The 22,167-nt window shown below is 37.8% G+C and overlaps 1 protein-coding gene across 4 annotated transcripts in view; it reads left to right on the top strand.

The window, feature by feature from the left end:
• The window catches only part of LOC150081578 (DNA polymerase beta-like), a 235,180-nt gene that overhangs the window by 120,611 nt on the left and 92,402 nt on the right, over positions 1–22,167 (top strand). For all 4 annotated transcript variants that reach the window (XM_090379432.1, XM_090379433.1, XM_090379431.1 and 1 more), the window contains exons 6-7: positions 12,508–12,559; positions 12,735–12,789. In XM_090379432.1, the coding sequence (XP_090235558.1) occupies positions 12,508–12,559; positions 12,735–12,789 (107 nt within the window). The remainder of the gene's footprint in view (positions 1–12,507; positions 12,560–12,734; positions 12,790–22,167) is intronic.

Raw genomic sequence — 22,167 nt, 5'->3', positions numbered from 1 at the left:
CGTTTTCACGGACACTACGGCGGATTTTTTCTTCCGATTTCTTGATTGATCGCACCATTGACTCATTGATTTTATAATGTTTTGCCACTGAAGAGACACTTTCACCATTAGAAATTTTGTCTAATAACTCAATTTTATTTGGTAATGTCATCACCTTTGATCTTTTCACATTTCCCTTGTTATTCATAGCCATATTTTTGTACGGGTTAGAAAGAACTTGTTCAAAATAAAGTCAATTTCTTCCGTTAATACACTCAAAAAAGTCTGTTTTACACTGCAAAACAGTAGATTTATCACTTTTGTAAGCATATCAATTTATAAATTTATTCAATTTATAAGCATATAAATTAAAAGCAAACGACGAAATCTTCCATGACAAGCGCATAACACATACTGAACAAGGATTAGCGAGAAACATCCACACTCGCGATTTTGTCACCCCCCCCTACCCACTGAGTGCTGTTTCGACCGGGAAAGATAATTTTAGCCACGCCCATGTTTTTTTATGGCGGAAAATGTTCACTGCGCTTTAAAATTCACATTTTTTCAGGTTTCATTTTATATGAAATCAGCGACCGTGAATACAGATACCGCGAATAGCGGGGGTTTACTGTATTAGTAATGGCTGCATGGCGCAGGGCTGCACCTGCACCAGCCAAAAAAAAAAAAAATAAAATAAAATAAAACAATGACAAAAAAACCTAATAATTAATAAAAGAAAAGGAAATTAAACCTATCATCCTATGCGTTTCCCTCACCTGAAGGTACTATCCAGATGACCTTTGAATTTCCCCAAACTGTCAGCCTCTACCACCCATGTAGGCAACTTATTCCAGTAATTTATAACTCACTGGCTAAAATAAAACTTCCTGCAGTCCAATCTAAACATCTTCCCCTGTAACTTGAATTTATGTCCCCTAGTTCTAGCATTATTTATAATCTTGAAAATTTCATCCTCATTCATTTTACTGATGCCTCTCAGAGCCTTAAACACCTCAATCAAATCTCCTCTAAGGTGTCTAGTTTCCAAACTCTGCAACCCACATATTCAAAGTCTTTCTTCATAAGGATGCCCTTTTGCCGATCTCACCAGGCGAGTTACCCATCTTTGCACCTGTTCAAGAAGCTCGATGCCTTTCTTTAGGTGCAGTCTCCATACTTGAACACAGTATTCCAAGTGTGGTCTAACAAAAGCCTTATATAATGGGATTATCACGTCCCTATCTCTACTTGCAAAAGTTTGATAGATCATCGATAGGACACCATGGGCTTTCCTTGCAACCTGTTTACAATGCTCAGAGAATTTCATGTCTGACTGTATCGTAACACCCAAGTTCCTTTCCTCCAGTACTGGGTTTAGTTGAACTCCACCAAGTGAATAAGTTATTTTGGGATTACTATTTCCCAGGTTTAATACCTTACACTTTGTTGGATTAAAGCATAGCTACCATTTTTCTGACCTTTCCTGAAGTCTATCAAGGTCTCTCTGAAGAAGCTCAGCTTGACAGTGATCATTAACTACTCTACCAATTTTAACATCATCTGCAAATTTAGATGTCATGCCCTCTATCCCTTCATCGGTGTAGTTTATGAAAATTAAAAACAACAGTGGTCTTAATACTGATCCTTGAGGAACCCCACTTCTTACATCAACCCAATCTGAGGAATAGCCATTTATCACAACCCTCTGCCTCCTGCCATGAAGCCATCCTGCTATCCATCTAAGGATTTTCCCAGTGATTCCAACCTGTTCCAGCGTATAAAGCAACTGCTCGTGTGGGGCTGAGTCAAAAGCTTTGCTGAAATCTAAATAAACAATGTCAAAATTATTCCCTAAATCTAGCTCATGAGTGACCCTCTCAAAATAGCGAACCAGATTTGTTAAACATGATTTTCCCTTTACAAAACCATGCTGAGTATCCTTGAGAATTTCAATTCGATCCAAATGATCCTGAATTCCACCCTTGATCATTGCCTCCATGATTTTCCCTACCACTGAAGTCAGACTGACAGGTCGATAATTTCCCACTTAGAACACACTCTTAGAACCACCCTTATGTATGGGAGATACATTGGCACTTTTCCAATCCAACGGAATCTTCCCAGAGTCAAGTGATGCTCGCACAATTAGCCTCAATGGTTCAATGCACTCACTTGCCACCTCCTTTAAGATTATAGGGTATATTCCATCAACTCCAGGAGTCTTACTGGCCTGTAGGCTCGAAAGATTTTTTCATTAAATAATCTTTCGAAATTTCAGTATCATTAATTACATATTTTTCAACTTTGCTCCCACAATTTCCCATTGCCGCGAAAGGTTTTTCATCTGTAAATATCGATGCAAAATAACTGTTGAGTTCATCTGCAACGGCAGGTGGTGTATTTTAATACATCCCCTTTCCCTTATGTAAAAGTCCAATCTGGTTTGTCCTGCTCTTTTTAGCATTTATATATGTGAAGAATTCCTTATTCCCCCCCCCTGCTCTGTTTGCTAGCGATTTCTCATAAACTGCCTTTGCCTGTCAAACCTTTTCTGTGCCTCTGTTACCGATCATCTTGTAGCTGTTATAGGCTTCAGTACTTTTTATTGCTCTGTAACTTTTCCATGCCACCTTTTTCTTCTCAAGTAATGTGACAACTTCACTATTCATCCAACTTGGAACCCTCCTCGTGGAGTATTTTTTTTTTTTTTTAATGGTAAATGCGCATTCAAGGCGTCTGTGATTAATGTTTTAAAAGCATACCACAGTTCAATTGTATTCGTTCTCTGTGCGATATCTACCCAGTTAATAGAGGCCACGTAATACCTTAAGGCATCGTAATTTCCTTTTCTGAAATTAAAACCCATTCCTTTGCCTTTTACTACTGCTACCTCTCTCTCTCTTCATCATCCACCATAGAACTCCGTGATCACTTCCTGCTACTGGTTTCTTTACTGTCAGCCCTGTTATGTCATCTGATTCATGGGTGATGATGAGGTCTAGGATATTCTTTTCTCTAGTACTTTCCCTGACATGTTGATACAAATAACAGTCATCTAGTTGATTTAAAAATTTTGTTCCCCACGTCGAGTTTCCTTCCCAATTACTTCAATCAATTAGGGGCAAATTGAAATCACCCATAATAAGACATTGACGCTTACTTGCCCATTCCATTTGCATGTAGAGGCTTTCTTCATAATCTTCACAATCACCTGGTCTGTAGATTACTCCTACTCGCATTATACCTTTGTTTCCAACTATCTCACACCATACAGATTTTATACTAGCACTTGAAACGTTTCAATCCGGGAAAGCTATGGTTGCACTCAGGCTCCTTCTGATAAGAAGCATTACCCCACCACCCCTTCTATCTACCCTATCCTTTCTAAATACATTATATAAGCCGTACTGAAACTCACCATTGCCTATTTCCGGGTGGCACCATACTTCCGTAAGCCCTATTATGTCCGCATTACTTGTTTTAATCAGCAGTTCGAATTCGCTCATTTTATTGACAACACTTCAAGCATTACTATATAAACAATTAAGACTTACTGTTGTATATTTAACAACCCTAACACAACCCTTTAAGTTTTTTAGGCTCTCTTTCCTGGCATTAGCTACCCGCTCACTTGAAACGTTTCTGCCCCCAGAACAAGAGTTACTTTGACCAATATTTTCAGATAAACGCATGTTAGTATTACCCATGACCTGCCCTGGCAGCCTCTCTGCATTGTTCAGAAAACTTAATGTCTGACTGCACAATTACTCCCAGGTCTTTTACATTTTCTACCCTCTTGAGTGTAGTACCACACAGTTGGTACGTTTCTCTGGGATTACTTCTACCCATATGCATTGCTTTGCATTTGTCAAGGTTAAACTTCAGTTGCCACTTCTCAGCCCATCTGTACAAATTTTCTAGATCCTGTTGCAGTAGCACACTGCCATTACTGTCATTAACAACCCTGCCAACATATGTATCATCTGCAAACTTTGACACTAAGCCTGATATACCTTCATCAATATCATTGATAAATATACAAAAGAACAGTGGACCCAACACTGAACCCTGTGGGACTCCACTAATAACATTAGTCCACGAAGAGCAGCACCCATTGATTACCACCCTCTGTCTTCTCCCACTTAACCATCCTTTTATCCATTGTAGCAACTTACCCTTAATACCATTCTGCTCCAATATTTACAGTAGTCTTCCATGCACAACAGTGTCAAAAGCTTTTCTGAAATCCAAGTATATGATATCAAAATTATTTTTGCATCCAGTTCCTTTGTAACCACATCATAATATCCTATCAAATTTGTCAGACAAGACTTTCCCTTAACAAACCCATGCTGTGTTCGAATTATTGCTGCAGTCTTGTCTAGGTGATCCTGCAATGCATCTTTAACCAGTGACACCATCATTTTACCTGGAACAGAAGTTAAACTAACTGGTCTGTAATTACTCGTGTCACCCTTTGATTCCCCTTTGTGAATTGGGGATACATTTCACATCTCTAATCTATGGGGACCTCCCCTGAATCCAAGGATGCTCTCATAATTATGGCTAAGGGTTTGCTTAGTTGCTTTGCCGCCTCCTTTAATATAACTGGATAGATCCCATCCACCCCAGGTGCCTTTCTTATGTTTAACTTCAACAATTTCTCCTCCACTTTGTTCTCAGTGATTACAAAATCATTAAGCACCCTGCTACAATTTGATAACCTTTGGCATTTTTAAACCTTAATAACTCCTCGTGTGAATGTAGATGCAAAATACTCAATCAGTTTATTTGCTATCTGAGCAGGATCATCAACAGTCGAACCATCAATATCAAGTGGATCAATCAGATTCATACCCTTCCTTTTAGAGTTTATATAAGTAAAGAAATTCTTTCCATTTTTTTAGCATCCTTTGCCAAAGATTTCTCATAATTTGCCTTCAGTGGCCTAACCTCCTTTGTGTCTTGATTACAGACCAGCTTATATCTGTCATAGGCTTCTGTGTTGCCTGATAATTTATATGCATCCCATGCATTTTTCTTCTTTGCCACGAGTCTCATTATTTCATTTGACAACCATTTTGGCCTAAACCTTGAACAATATTTCTTAATAGGTGTGAAACTTTTTGTAGCTTCCACAATTAATTGCTTGAATGCTTCCCACTTTGAATTTGCTGTTGGTAACATCATCAGTTGATCCCACTATACAGAATTTAAAAACTGTCTGAGACCACTGTAGTTACCTTTACGAAGCAAAAACCCTTTCCTTTACCCCTGATGGTAATTATATCTTTAAGTAAATCCAACATCAGTTCACTGTGATCACTGCCACCTAGTGGTTCCTTTATCTGCAAATTCTTAATACACGAATGATCACTGCTGTTAATCAGATCAAGAGTATTACCCTCTCTGGTTGCCTCTCGAACATGCTGCTGCAGAAAACAATCATCCAATAAATCCACAAAAGTCTTACTAGTGTACGAGCGACAAACCACAAGTTCCAGTCAATATCTGGGAAGTTAAAATCCCCCATTATAAGACATTCTGATTTACTAGCCCACTCTACTTCTCTGTACAATTGTTCATTGTACTCATTCGAGTCATTAAACCTATAACACACTCCTACTTTTATTTTTGCTTTCGCAGTACTTATGTCACACCAAACTGACTCAACAGTGCACTGTTCATCTATATCAACTGGATACACTTCTTTTGATTTTATGTTTTTCTTAATTAACAGCATAACACCCTCCTCCCTTCCTGTCCTTTCTGTACACATTGTACTCCCCAAATTCCAATTCTGCATTCCTAATATCTGTGTAACATGTGTAACACCATGTCTCTGCTATCCCAACAATATCCGCCTTTGATGTCTTGACCAACACTTCAAATTCATCAAATTTATTTTCTATACTTCTAGCATTGTTATACATGCAAGTATACATGCACCTATTCTTAGTTACCCTAACACATCCCATATACCCACCTGTTTCATGATGACTGCCATCAGTTCCTGAAACCCCCAGCACCCCCTTGCTCCAGGCCTCTGCTTATTCTAATAGAAGTAGTACAAGAATCACCTTCACCTCTGCCTGCGGCTACTTTTAATCTTTTAGTCTGTGAATCCCCCAAGCTAGCAGTTTTCCGACCCACCTAACACTGCCTCAATAGCATCAGCAAATATTCTTGCACCCTTTCTATTTAAGTGTATCCCATCCCTGTAGAAGCAGTCTCTCCTGTTAACAAGCACAGACCGGACTGAAAAAAATTACCCCTTGAGCCTTGTACATTCCCTCCTGGGCCAAATTGATTGACAAGGCTCTCATCATGTACTCCCTCCTGTCATGTATGGGCATAATTGCAGATACTTTCAAATTCAACCCTAACTCACGGCTTTTTTTCAGCATTGTCTTGTACTTGTTAAATAAATCTGCAGATCTCCTACTCTTAATATCATTGGTGCCTTTGTGCCCTTAAAAGATGATATATTCTTCACAATGTTATCAACTTTTGCCCCTGACAAACATACCCTGGTCCTATTCCATCTATCCTTTTTACACAATATATTCCCCGTCTCCCTGACAATAGAGTCACGAACAATAACTAACTCTTGTGAGACCAGTGCATTCTGCTTTGGAGATTACGACTGTGTTGCCTGATGCCCAGGAGTGAGCTCTTGCATTCAGTTGGGCAGCTGAGAGCTTGACAGGCCCTTCATATTAATTTCTTCGAGGGCATCTATCCTACACCTCAAGCTCTCATAGACCCGTATTAGAACGCTGAGTTGACGCCTAATTTCTAGACACTCTCTGCACCTGGCACACACAAAGACATCCTCCTTGGCTAGATCGTGTTCTGTTCCAGGGAGTTCGGCAAACATTTCACAAGTTGCACATTTTTTTAGGCTGTGATGCGTTGGAGAATTGCCCCCCTCAGTTCCCCCCGAGTCACAGCACTTAGGTATTATTTATAACCTCAAGAGAGCATATAGAGCCCACCTGATAAGGTACTTGATCCGCAACATAGAAGGAGGGAACAAAAAAAAGATGTAGAATAGATGTGCGGAAATTTGCCTTTAGCCAGCGGGTGGTTAATTGCTGGAACAAACTTCTATATGTCATTGTGGAAGTTGATAGGTTAAATAAATTAAAGGAGGAACTGGACAAACATTTAGAAGGAATTGTTTTGTAACTTTTTTTTTTTTTTTGGCTGATGCTGTAGAGCTCATACACTTGCTTTCTTGCATCACATGCCACTACTACTACTACTTCTACTACTAATTTGCAGCCAAATTGGAATGTCTTGGATGCTATCCGTAATCTTGTTATTGCTTGGGAAAGTATTAAATCAAGTGTAATAATCAACTGGTTCAGAAAGAGTGGTTTTGGAGAGAACATCATTGAAAAACATGGTACAGCAGACAAATGTGATAGCAACAGTGAGGAATGGAGGAATTTGAAGGAGCATATGGATTTTGTTGGTGAATTTGAAGAGTTTGTGAAGGTGAAGTTGAAGATGAAGTTGCTACCACTGCAATGCCAACACTAGAAATGCTGCTGGGTACCAAACAAAATGGTGATGTTTTTGCTACCAGTGACAGCGAAAGTGAAGAAGCGCACACACTGCCATCTAAAAAAAGATGCCAAAAATGCATTGAACGTAATAGAGAATGTGTTGGCCTGCAGTAACATTGATAAAGGAACAACTATTGCATTTGATAACGTCTGTGCTGTAGTTAAAAATGCATATAAGACAACAATTGTGTAAACAACATTGGATTCTTTCTTTAAATTAGATTAATTTATTAAATATTAATGGCTTGTATGTCTCCTTTTATATTAAGATTGTAATTCTTTTTACTGTGATACTAAAATATTGTATATATCAAAAAATATACTGTACAATATTTTAATTTTCGTTAATATTGCTTTTCTCTTAGTTTATCTTACAAATAAAATAAAATCTTTAAAAAATGTTATTCCTATTACTGTATTGTTAGACGAGGCTTTTGTTTTTATTTTATTTTATTAATTTATTTTTGATATTATTATTATTTATTATTATTAGATATACAGTATGTACCAAAAAAAAAAAAAAAAAAAAAAAACGGTGAAAATTTAAGTCCCTTGAACCTTTGTATTAACAAAATTCCACTGTAGTTCTTAATCCCGTATAACATGGTTTTTCCACTAAATGAGATTTTATAGAAACCTAACTACTGTGTTATACGAGGGTTACCTGTAGCATGTTTTCACTAGTTGCTGGTGAGAGCACCTTCTTGCAGTGGGAAGAGTGTGCTAAAAGTGGCTAAAGGAAATTTTATTTTGATAATGCAGAAATTGCATGGCCTCTTTATCTTTTGACCTGTACCTAATGTATGCAGTCATTAAAAATGCAAATTTAAAATTAGTAGAATCTTTCTCTCTAATTCTGACAGTGCACTGTTGTCAGTACAATTCAGGCTGCTCCTAAATCTTTTGTTTTAGGAGCAGCTCGAATTGTTGATGTGCTGGCTTACATAAATAATTTGAGTGCCAATACCAAGAGCACAGGGATTTCATTTTCATAAGTACCACTCTCCACTAGTGCTTAGCAGTCTGAAACTTCTGTGCAAAATGGCTGTAATTGAGGAAGAACATGCCCAGTAGTGTAACAGCCATTCCATACTTGCTGCAGAATTAAACTGAGTAGGCAAAACCAAAGGGGCATAAATACAGACTCTTGTGGAAAAGCTGATGGTAGAACATCAAGAAATTGTTTGTTGACCACTGGAATAACAGACTGTCTCCTGTTTGGTTAAGACTGCCAGTCCGGCAAAATTTAAATAGTTGCTGGTGAGAGCACCTTCTTGCAGTGGGAAGAGTGTGCTAAAAGTGGCTAAAGGAAATTTTATTTTGATAATGCAGAAATTGCATGGCCTCTTTATCTTTTGACCTGTACTAACAATTTTAAATAGTATTTTCCAGATTTTGTCCCTTTCACATTCATTATTGAATAACAGTTTGTTTCTTTAGTGCAGAATTTTTTCTCATTTTGCATGTGCATGTATAAATACAGATAGTAGTGGTAATGGCAAATGTTGCAAGAAAGTGAGCTTATATAGCATCAGCCAAAAAAAAAAAAAAAAAAAAAAAAAAAAACGTGGTTCACTCATCCATACCCTCTAATAATTTGTTTAGTTCTACCTTGAATTTATTCAACCCATCCACTTCCACAACAACAGATAGAAGCCTGTTCCAATGATCAACCATCTGCTAGTAAAGGCAAACTTCCACACATCTATCCTGCAACCATCCTTCCTCAACTTGAATTTATGACCCCCTCATACGTGTAGTTTCAGCAAGTGAAGAATACGATTAACATTCAGCTTACTCAGTCCATTCAAGGCTTTAAACACCTAAATCAGATCTCCCCACAGGTGCCTGCTCATGAGAATGCTGCCTGCATCATAATGCTGCAATTTGCAGAACTGAAACCTTTATAGGTAAAAGCACCCTTTTGTTTCCTTCACTAACCTGGCCTATTCCAGCAGATATAAATCCTTCCTCAAGTGAGGCCTCCAGATCTATATGCAGTACTCAAGATGTGGCCTAACCATGGCCTTATGCAAAGGGATAATCACTTCCTTATCCTGCTGGCAAAGTTTCTGTATATCATTGACAAAACCCAGTGAGCTATCCTGGCAGCCTGTCTGCACTGCTCAGCTCAGAGAATTTCATATATGACTGCACAATTACCCCCAGGTCTTTTTAATTCTCTATTCTGAGTGTAGTACCATACAGTTGATAAATTACTCTACAGTTACTGCTACCCATGCGCAGTACCTTGCATTTGTCAATATGAAACTTCAATTGCCATTTCTCAGCCCATGGACCCAATTTTCCTAGAACATGTTGCAGTAGCTCACCCTGATGACTAGACAGTCATCAAAGGTTGCCAGGGTGGTTAAAGACTTAACCACCCTGCCAACCTTTTTTTTTGTGTCATCTGCAAACTTAGACATTAAGCTTTATATACCTTCATTAATATCATTGATAAATATTGAAAACAAGAATGGACCCAGCACTGAATGCTTGGGAAATTCAACTGATAACATTAGTCCACGAAGAGTAGTGCCCATTGATAACCACTCTGTTCTCTTCCACTTAACTATCCCTCTATCCATAGCAGTAACTTGCCCTTAATGCCACATTGCTCCAGTTTGTACATCAGTATTTTATGTGCAGCAGTATCAGAAACCTTCCTGAAATCTAAGTATATGATGTCAAAATTATTTTTTGCATCCAGTTCCATGGTCACTTCATCATAGTAACCTATCAGATTGGTTAGACAACCTTTGACAAATCCATGCTGTGATTGCAGTATAATTCTTACTTCTTTAACCTGTGATCCATTATTTTCCATGGAACAGATGTTAAGCTAACAGGCCTGTAAATTGCCTTTCGATCCCCATTTATGAATTGGGGATATATTCACACTTCTCCAGTCCATAGGGACCTCCCTTGAATCCAAGGATGCTCTCATAATTATGGTTAAAGAGTTTGCTTACCTCCTTTCCTGTCTCCCTTAATATAATTGGATAGATTCCATATACTCTGAAGTGCCTTTTTTCTGGCTATTCTCAACAAATTTCTCTTCCACTTTCTTTTCAGTTATCAGAAATTCATTTAGTTGCTTGTTAGAGTTTGATAAACCTCTGGCATCCCCCTTCCCTAAAGAATTCCTCATATGTGAATGTAGATGCAAAATGCCAATTCAGTTTTTCTGCAACCTGAGCAGGGTCATCAACAGTTATGCCCACTGATATAATAGCTTACTGTGATTCAACTCCTTCCTCTACCGTTGTTAATATAAGCATAGAAGTATTTGCTGTTTTTCTTTGCATTTTTGCCAGAGACCTCTCATAATCTGCCTTAGCTTGACTAACCTCCTTTGTGGCTTGATTAGAGACTAATTTATATATAACATAGGCTTCTCTATCAGCTGATGATTTATATGCATCTCATGCACTTTTCTTCTCTGCCAGGTGTCTCAATAGTTCATATGACATCCATTTAGGTCTAAGCCTTGAACAGTATTTGTCTACTGCTTAGAAGTTACTCAAAGAAGTCACTAGGTATGAAAAGCCTAGTAACTTCTTTGATTACTTCCCTGAATACTTCTAATTTAGAATTTGCTTTTGGTAAAATTATCAGTTGGTCCCACCACACACATTTTAAAAACTGTCTGAGACCTCTGTGGTCACTGTTACAAAAGCAAAAGCCTTTCCCTTTAATTGAATTCACATTAGTACGCTGTGATCACTATCACCCAGTTGGTCTTTTACCTGCAGATTCTTATTGCATGAAGAATCACTGCTGATAACCAGATCAAGAGCTTCCTCTTGTTGCCTCTCTAACATGCTGCTATAGAAAACAGTCATCCAAGAAATCCACAAGTCTTGCTAGTGTGTGAGTGACCAATCCACAAATTCTAGTTAACATCTGGAAAGTTAAAAGCCCCCATTATGAGACATTTTGATTTGCTAGCCCACTGTATTTCCCTGTATAGCTGTTTGGTATACTCATCACAGTCATTAGTCCTATAACACACTCCTCTCAGTTTTGTTTTCCCAGTGCTGATATCACACCAAGCTGACTCAACATTGCACTCGTTACTCAAGTTAATTGGATGCTCTGCTTTAGATTTAATATCCTTCTTAACTAAGGACATAACCTCTCCTGTGCTGTTTGTCCTTCCTGTATACATTGTACTCCACATTCAAATTCAGCATCACTTATGGCTGAGTGACACCGAGTCTTTGCTATTCCTACAATGTCTGCATTTGTCAAATTCATTAAATTTATTTAGTGTTCCTAGCATTAGTGTACATGCAAGTATACATGCACGTATTCTTACCTCTTAGTTATCATAACACAAGCCATCTATTCATTTGTTCCATTATTACCCACAACAGGGCCTGAAATCCCAGACAGCTTGCTTTTCGGGCTGCTGCATGAACCAAGCAAGAATCACTTTCACCTCTGCCTGTGGTGCTAGTTAAACTATTAATCTGTATACCCCCCCAAGCTAGCAGTTTTACAACCCACCTATCACTTCCTCAACAGCAAATATTCTTGCATCCCTTCTATTCAAATGTATCCCATCCCTGTAAAAACAGTCTCCCTTATTAACAAGCACAGTCCACACTGAGAAAAATTCTACCCCATTAGTCTTGCACATTCTCTTCAGGGCTGAATTGATTGACTAGTTTCTCAAAATATACTCTCTCCTATCATGTTTGGGCAGAATTAGAGGCACTTTCAAATTCATTCTTAATTCACAAATTTTTTCTAACATTGTCCTGTACTTGTTAAGTAAGTCCTCAGATCTCTTAGTCTTAATATCTCTGTCAGGGATAGTTGATAAGCCATTTATTCTGGACAACCAACTCATTACCTCTATCTGTATTAAATTTTTTTGTTATTTATTCAAGCATAGAAGTGATCTGAAGGAATCCTGAGTATTTAAAATTTTGATTTTCAGATTTGAGGAAACATCAAGACAAGCTTACTCATCATCAGAAAATAGGCTTGAAGTAAGTAAGTTGTTTCCTCTTTGGCAATATAAAATATAAGATGTGGTGGGTTTTTTTTTTTTGCATTTTTTTAATCCTTTCTTATAGCTGTATGAAAAACTTGCATTTTCAGTAAAATGCTCTTAAAATTAATCTGTATTATAATTATATGGGTAACATTAATTCTTATTATTAGATACTTTGAAGATTTTGAAAAGAGAATACCCAGAAATGAAATAGAAGAAATTGAGGTAATTAATTTAAAAAGTTATGTTCCATAAGATTAATTGACTTCATATAAATGTTGACATTTTTTTTTTTTTGCTTGTATATAAATTACCAATTTCATTATTTCATCACAAGAAATTTGTCGCTGTACCTGTATGGTGGCATGAAATTGACACTCAGTTACTTTTTTTTCATTGTTTAAAAAAAATATTTTGAACTGATGTTGTTTTGTTTGTTTGTTTGTTATTTGGTTTTTAGGAGCATTAGCAACTAAGGCCATATTGCTCCGGGATATGCGGTGGTCATTCCCTGACCTTTCCGCATCCTCTGTATTTGGTGGTGATGGGCTCGAACCCCGGTCTAATCAAGAAGCGTGTGCTACGCACTGCTGCTCCTTCCCACCTGGCTACGGAGGCACCTTGATGTTGTTTTGGCCGATAACACTATATGGCCAAAAGTAATAATAAAATTCTTTCTAAAAAATTCCCTGTTCTGTATAATTTTAAGCCATATCTCTCATTAATTGGATTTTATTTATTTAAGTATTTGTTTAATATTTTTCATACAAAGCTTTCTAATTTCACATGATTATTTCAGTTTTTTTCCAATAGCTAATTACTAATAGTTAATAACATATTTTCTCATATCTGGCCATCATTTGCCCTTTATTATTATTACTTATATCCCCTTTTTCTTACAGTAAATCCTCCTGTTTATGTAGGATTTACTGTGAGAAAGACAGTAGATACCCTTGGCTCATCATTCAGGTTACTCAACCATTTTAAAGCCTCATATACTTTGTCAGATTTATATGCCTTCTAGCACGTACAAGTAGAGTCTCACATTTTACCTCTTTCCACCCATAATTAATTTTGTGCTGTTCATTGTGGCTCTTGGCAAGTCTCTGAAATATATTTTCCTTCCTGAAATAAATTTTCCAGTTTTGCATTCAGCTTATCTGTTATTTTATATGATGAATATAACCACGTGTTTGTTCTTTTATATATTGACAGAATTTCGTATGTCCTTCTGACCTCTGATAAGACATTTTCTGAGGCTTAGAAAATATTCCGGACTGTATGATTATGATTGATCCTTGTTCTTCGTACTATTTACATAACTTAAATTTCTGTTTCTTAGTAATAAGTTTATGTAGGATTTACTCTTTGCCAAATGGCCTTGCATTTACTAATCTTGTACCATGGAACTTCCATTTTCAGACAAGTTACTTATCAGTAAAGATTTACTGATGAGTAACTTTATATAGGTATTATTGAAGTGGCATATCATTAGGGAACTTTGTCACAGAATTTGTAATACCTTCATCATTATTAATGAATACCAAGTGGAGCATGCCATCCCATGTTGTATTGTGCTATTATGTACATTCAGGGTCCAGTAAATTCAGCATTATATATCTTAACCAATTTTTGAATAGAAATCATCTGCCACTTGAGATCAGCTACTTGAGTTTTTCCAAACTTTTATAGGGAATTTGATAAAAGATGAGTAACATAAGCCACAATATATGTCACCAGTGGAACTTCAAACAGAATCCATCTGATGATTATCAATCAGATGGAAAGATTGAAATAGTAAAATACTTGAGAAGGAGGGGAGGATTTCTCACCCTTCTTAGGAATTGGCTGGATACGAGCAAAGTTCTATGCAGAAGGAAAATACGAGCAAAGTTCTATGCACAGTGCAATAAGACAGTGTAAAAAGATACTTAAAAATGAGGGAAGAATAACATTAGGATTTGGAGATTTCTTAACTCAAATACTGTTCAGAATTCTTATTTCTCTATTGGAAAACCAGTGGAGGCATTGAATAGACTGTGTTCAGTATCTTTGGAGAAGATTTACCAAGATCATCAATGCAAGAACTAGCTTAAAGTAAGATTCTAATGAGTCAATTTTATCTTTAGATGAGGACAATAGAACCGTCATCACCATCATCATCATAACTTTGGTGAGAGACCCTTTGAATAAAAGTATCTTTTATTTATTTTTGAACAATTTTGTAGAGTTGTAAGAACGGTAAAGGCCAACAAATAAATTTGACAGAATAGGGTAAAAATATTTTAAATTGGAAGGGAAAAAAAGAGGAAAGTACAGATTGGTAAGTCTCTGATAAGAAATAATAGTGTGGACATGTGCATAAGTGCTGCCATTATAGCATAAGAAATTATAGAGCAACCACCACTCATCTAATTTGTTCTCTGAGATGAATGGTGGTTGAGATTCAATTAAAAACTGATAATTGTGATTCCATTAAAAAAAAAAGGTTCAGCTTGCCAGATTGTAGATACAAATGAACATCGTGGAGATTAGAACTGAGACCACATATATTTTTGAAATAAAATTAGGAATTTTTTTGTTGGCTTAGTTCTTTTCACAAATAAGTTTGTTCCATTTGACCATTCAGAATGCTTGGTGTATATGAGGCAAAAGTTGAGCATTTTACAAACTGATGAAATTTTAGATATGGCATACACATAGCTGCTTCACATAATGTGGTCTCAATAGTGCTGTTATCAGGCACACTACTCGGACTCCCTCCAGTCACAGCCAACAGAGTATAGACAGCAAGATTTTACGCTGCCAAACCAATGGATAGAAAAATATATAACAGCACACAGCCACCAATAAATAGTTTATAGTGTTAAAAAAAAAATTAAAAATTAAAAAAAAAAGTTTTTATTAGAAGACACTTGTTATATGGTCTTAAGGTCACATCTAGCAATGAAAGCCATAAGAGTGTACACAAAATTCTCATTTAAAACTTTCATTAAAAATTTTTAACATAAAGGTTATTTAACATTGTTATGGTGTAGGGCAGTGGTGTCCAACCTTTTCCCGTACGGGGGTCATATTCAAAGTTAGATTTGTTTTGCGGGCTGCACCAAGTGATTTGGGAAAAATTAGTGTGTTACATTTTCCATATCTTGTTACATGTAAAGGAGTCACTATTTTCATGTTACCATTTTTTATTTTCATAATATGTACACTGAGTGATCACTGAATTATGACCACCTACCTAATACTTCGTAGGTCCTCCTTTTGCCCTCAGTACAGCAGCTATCGAATGTGGCATTGATTCAACAAAATGTCGGAAGTGTTTGGGAGGTATAGCCAAACAAGCTGTGTGTAACGCGGTCAGCAATGCAGGTATGGAGGTGATTGGTGTATCCAGACACCTGATATGCCTTTCCATAGTGTCCCACAAGTGCTCTGTGGGATTGATATCGGGGGAGTTTGGAGGCCAATCAATATGCTGGAAGTCAGAACAGTGTTCCTCAAACCACTCCTGCACAACAAGTGCCCGATGCCTCGGCGCATTGTCATCTTGGAAGACACCATTGCCATTCGGGAAAAAGTGTAACATAGCAGGGTGTACACAGCCACCAAGCAGTTGATGATAGCGGAGACCACTGATACATTAATCCACGTGCACCAGAGGTCCAAGTTCCTGCCAGTGAATCATGCCCTACACCATACAACTGCCTCCACTGGCCTGCACTTTTGATAGATGAAGAGCCTCATGTTGTTGACGCCAAATCCGTACACAACCATCCACGGTGTGGAGTAAATAACGTGACTCATCCGACCAGCATACCTTCTTCCTGTCTTCTAACATCCAACTTGATGCTCTTTGCACCAGGCGAGTCTTTTCTGCCGATGAACCTTGGTTAGGAGAGGATGCCTTAGGGTCGTCTGCTGGTATAGCCCATATGTGCGAGCATGGGATGCATGGTCATGACAGACATTGTTCTGGGTCGGCCCATGTTGTATTGGGTAGTCAACTCTTCAACAGTGCTGTGCCTGTTGAAGGGTTGGTTGGTCCGAGTTGTCGGATCCAGCACTCGCCTTTACATCAACCTTTTGCTGACCTTTGCAGTTTTGCCATTGTGTCATTGTTTGACCATTTTTATGCCAGTCCTGATACACTTTAACTATGTCGGCTCTCAAACACCCCACCAGTTCAGCCGGTTGAGAAATCGAGGCACCAGCTTGTGGAGCACTCACAATCTCTCCTTTATCAAAGTCCGATAAATCCTTCCTTTTACCCATCATGCTCGGAATTTTACTATCTACTGAAGCAATGATACCTTAGTTACATAGGTTGACTTACTGTGCAATCTCGTACCTCGCGGATCAATGGGTCGCATTCAGTTTTCATAGGAGTGGTCATAATTCAGTGATCACTCAGTGTATATATTATATAAAAAATGCAAATTCCCAATACTTTTATGTGCAACAAATTTATATCAGTGATTTATTTTTTAGATTTTATTAAAATTATAAAAATATGACACTTTTTTTTAAAAAATACTTTTGTATTAGTATTAGTAGTAGAGGCACATGATGCAACAAAGCAAGCTTATGCAGCATCAGCCAAAAAACAAAAAAAAAAAAAAAAAACTCCCCCATTTCATCCCTCTGTTCTTTCCAAATTCTCTCCAGCCCAGCCTTAAATTTATTTAGGCTATAAACTTCCACAACAAAGGATGGAAGTCTTTTCCACCAACCAACTACCTGCTGGATAAAGGCCTGCCAGTCTATCCTATATCTGTCTTTCCTCAATTTGATTTTATGCCCTCTCAGGTGATTATTCTGAGCAAGAGGAAGAATCCCATGAGCATTGAGCATGCTCAAACCATTCAAGGCTTTATACACCTCAATCAGATCACTTCGCAGGTGCCTAGTCTCCAGACACTGTAATTTGCAAAACTTAAGCCTTTCTTCGTAAGAGCAACCCTTTGTTCCATTCACTAATCTTGTTGCCCTTCTCTTTACTCGTTCCAACAGCTGCACATCCTTCTTAAAATGATACCTCCAGACCTGTATACTGTACTCATGGTGTGTCCTGACCATTGCCTTATACCAGTGGATAATCACCTCCTTATCCCTGCTAGAAAAATTCCTGTATATCATTGACAAGACACCATGAGCTACTCTTGCAGACCATCTGCACTGCTCAGAAAACTTCATATCTGCCTGCACAATTACCCCCAGGTCCTTTTCGTTCTCTACCACTGTCAGTGTCGTATCACAGAGTTGATACTCTGGGGTTACTGCTTCCCATATGTAGTACTTTACATTTGTCAATGTTAAATTTCATTTGCCACCTCTCAGCCCATCTGCTCAACTTTCCTAGATCCTATTGCAGCAGCGTGCTGTCATTAGTGTCTGTAACAACCCTGCCAACCTTCATATCGTCTGCAAACTTGGACATTAAGCTTGATATACGATCATCAATATCATTTGTAAATACAGAAAACAAAAATGGACCCAACACTGAACCCTGTGGGACTCCACTAATAACATTAGTCCACGATGAGCAGTGACCATTGATTACCACTCTCTGTCTTCTCCCGCTCAACCATCCCTTTATCCATAGCAGCAATTTGCCTCCAGTGCCACACTGCTCCAATTTGTTCAGCAGTCTTCCATGTGCAATAGTATCAAAAGCCTTTCTAAGATCCAAATACGGTCCATTCCGGTTATTTGGGACACATTGGGACTAGTGCATTTTGGCCCGATTAAGCGGCTGCCCCAATTATCCGAAGTTTCACGTAAATAGTTAAAATACAATGTACCCCACCCTTTACAATTAGTTCACTGTACAATCAAATCACATTACGACGAATTCACCATAGTAAAGTACCGTTCACTATACGATGTGTAGTAAGCGCCGGTCATTATGATCACGTTTGTGAATTGAATTTTAAATCTATTAAACAGCGATTCTAATTAGAGAAAATATGAGGAATATTATACACAGACTATAAAAGTAAAGATATATTAAGCACAAATTTACACTTTATTACCTTACCAATTAAAAAATTAAATAATACGTGAAAATTGGAATAATTATTACGTACTGTAATATGTACATACGAACTAGTTGACATTTCTGTTCACTGACATTTGTGGGTGAGGGTTAAAATTTAAAATAGTAAAAAGATAAGCAATCAATAACAAAGAACATGGCACACACACAAATTGCAAGTAACACGATACGCGCAAGTGAGACAAGTGAGAACGGAGTAACAAGTTACAAAGCTTTAAAAATAGGAATGAAGAGATGATCTGAAAATTATTTTTACATGATTGAAGATTTCATGGAAGTCTAAACTCATTTCACCATAATAACCCACAGAATTCCAGCTGTCGGTATTATCGCAAATTCAGTAAGATCGCATTTACTGTCCGTTTATGATAGATTTCACTAACAGAAAAGCCCAATAAACAGTTGACTGCTAATTGTTTTTATTGTTTTATAGTTGTGACCTCCAGAATTTCGACCGAACCACATGGTACCATCGGAGACAATCGTAGGGTAATTTCCAGTGCTGCGGTCTCCTGCCCCGATCAAACGGCATTTTGTCCCAATTAAGCGAAGTAAACCCTGGCTATTTTCTCGATTGGTTTCTGTTTTTTTAAGATTTGCCCCAATTAGCCGGTGACCCAAATAACCGGAATCCACTGTATATGATATCAAAGTTATTCCATGCATCCTACATCCTTTGTGACCACATCATAGTATCCAATCAAATTGGTCAGGCAAGACTTTCCTTTAACAAAACCATGCTGTGTCCAAGCTATAACTGAAGTCTTGTCTAGATGAACCTGCAGTGCTTCTTTTACCAGTGCCTCCATTAATTTTCCTGGAACAGAAATTAAACTAACAGGTCTATAATTACTTGTGTTGCCCTTTGATCCTCCTTTGTCAATTGGGGTCACATTTGCACATCTCCAGTCCATGGGTACCTCCCTTGAGTCCAAAGAATAATTATGGCTAAGGGTTTGCTTACTTCTTTTGCTGCCTCCTTTAATATAACTGGATAGATCCCATCCACCCTGGGTGCTTTTTTTATGCTTATCTTCAACAATTTCTCCTCCACTTTCCTCTCAGTTATTACAAAATCATTAGCTCACTGCCAGAGTTCAATTCACCTCTGGCATTCCCCTTCCTAAATAACTCCTCATGTGTAAATGTTGATGCAAAATACTCATTTAGTTTGTTAACCACCTGACAGGATCATCAACAGTTAAACCATCATTATCCAGTGGACCAATCTGATTCATCCCTTTCCTTCTAGAGTTTACATAAGTAAAGAAATGTTTGCTGTGTTTCTTTGCATCCTTTTCCAAAGATTTCTCATAATCTGTCTTTGCCTGCCTAATCTCCTTTGTGACTTGGTTACAGACCAGCTTATATCTATCATAGGCTTCCATGTCACCCATTAATTTATATGTATCCCATGCATTTTTTTCTTCTCTGCCACATGTCTCATTGCCGGCCGGGTGGGTAAAGTGCTTGCCAGGCAACTCAAAGGTCGCAGGTTCGATTCCCGCCTCGGGCTTGGATCAAAGTACTGCAAAAATCTTGGGAGGTGCATTATGGCCACAGAAGCCTATGCACCAACAACTACCAAAAAAAAAAAAAACATGTCTCATTAGTTCATCTGACATCCATTTAGGCCTAAACCTTGAACAATATTTCTTAGTTGGTATGTAAAGCCTAGTAGCTTCCAAGATTAATTCTTTGAATGCTTCCCATTTTGAATTTGCTGTTGGTAACATCATCAGTTGGTCCCATGTAGAATTTAAATACTGTCTCAGACTACCGTAGTTGCCTTTACGAAAGCAAAAACCCTTCCCTTTACCCCTGATGGTAGTTACCTCTTTGAGTAAATCCCATTTCAGCACGCTGTGATCACTGCCAATTAGTGGTTCCTTTATCTGCAGATTCTTAATGCATGAACAATCACGTCTAATAATAAGATCAAGAGTATTACTCCCTCTAGTTGCCTCAAAAAACATGCTGATGTAGAAAACAATCATCCAATAAATCCACAAAAGCCTTGCTAGTGTGTGAGTGACCAGCCCCCAAATTCCAGTCAATATCTGGGAAATTAAAATCTCCCATTATAAGACTCTCTGATTTACTGGCCCACTCTATTTCCCTGTACAGTTTCTTATTATTATAGTCATCAGAGTCATTAGGCCTATAGCACACTCCTACTCTCAATTTTGATCTCCCATTGCTTATGTCACAACCAAACTGACTCGACACTGCATTGTCCAGCGATGTCGACTGGCTTCACTTCCTTGGATTTTATGTATTTCTTAACTAATAGCATAACCCCTCCTCCCTTTCTATCCAGTCTATCCTTTCTGTAGACGTTGTACTCCTCAAATTTCAGTTCTGCATTCTTTATATCTGTGTGACACCAAGTCTCTGATATCCCAACAATATCTGCCTTTGATGTTCTGAGCAATACCTCAAATTCATCAAATTTATTTACCAAACTCCTAGCATTGGAGTACATGCAAGTATATATGCACCTGTTTCTATTTTTATCTACCCTAACACAACCCATGTGTTTACTTGTACCGCAATAACTCCCATCAGGCTCTGAAATACCCTGCATCTTGTTTTCCAGGCTGCTGCTCATTCCAATAGAAGCAGTGCAAGAATCGCTTTCACTTCTGCCAGTGGCTGCTGTTAATCTATTAGTCCTTGTATCCCCCAAAGCTAGCAGTTTTCCGACCCACCTAACACTGCCTTGATAGCATCAGCAAATATTCTTGCACCCTATCTATTTAAGTGTATTCCCATACCTGTAGAAGCAGTCTCTCCTGTTAACAAGTACAGACCAGGCTGGGTCTGTACTTGTTTTTCTGTCTGGGCAGAATTGCAGACACTTTCAAATTCATCCCTAATTCACGACTTTTTTTCAACAGTGACCTGTACTTGTGAAGTAATTCCACTGGTCTCCTAGTCTTTATATCATTAGTGCCAACGTGTACAACAATATCACCTTTTGTGCCCTTAAAAGATGATATCTGCTCTACGTCATCAACCTTTGTCCCTGGCAGACATACCCTGGTCCTGTTCCGCCTGTTTACTTTTTCTTTTTTTCTTAAACTTTACTTTTCCTTTTAAATGCTCACTTTAGAAATTTTACAACCTGAAAAGGATCACTCCTATTCAATATTAAGGTGAATCAATAAATATAATGATATACCTAAAATTTAAAATATTCAAAATATGTTATTAAGTATAATGTACTTACTGAATACATTTACTGAAGAAAACAACATTTGATAAGATGATTAAGGCTGAATATTTTTAGTTAATTGTTCAAAATTTGGTTGAAAATTTTTGACGCCAATTCTCAATACAGATGAAGGTGCTCGTCTGTTATTCTCTTGCATGGAAAAACTTGCTCGCAAACATACGTTGATCCAAACAAAGTAGCCATTTTCGTGGCATTTTATTTTATTAGGGAAAAATCTTCAGATGGGAGAGCCTTGTATAATTAAAGTACTGTAGTTTATTTTCGCAGTCAATATACACGTAACCCTCGTATAACAGGGTAGTCAGGT

The sequence above is a fragment of the Mastigoproctus giganteus genome, chromosome 8, assembly GCF_048544385.1.
Source record: "Mastigoproctus giganteus isolate SK-2022 chromosome 8, ASM4854438v1, whole genome shotgun sequence".
Classification (NCBI taxonomy): Eukaryota; Metazoa; Arthropoda; class Arachnida; order Uropygi; family Thelyphonidae; genus Mastigoproctus; species Mastigoproctus giganteus.
The sequence above is the reverse complement of the archived record's forward strand: the minus strand, read 5'-3'. Positions and strand labels throughout refer to the sequence as shown.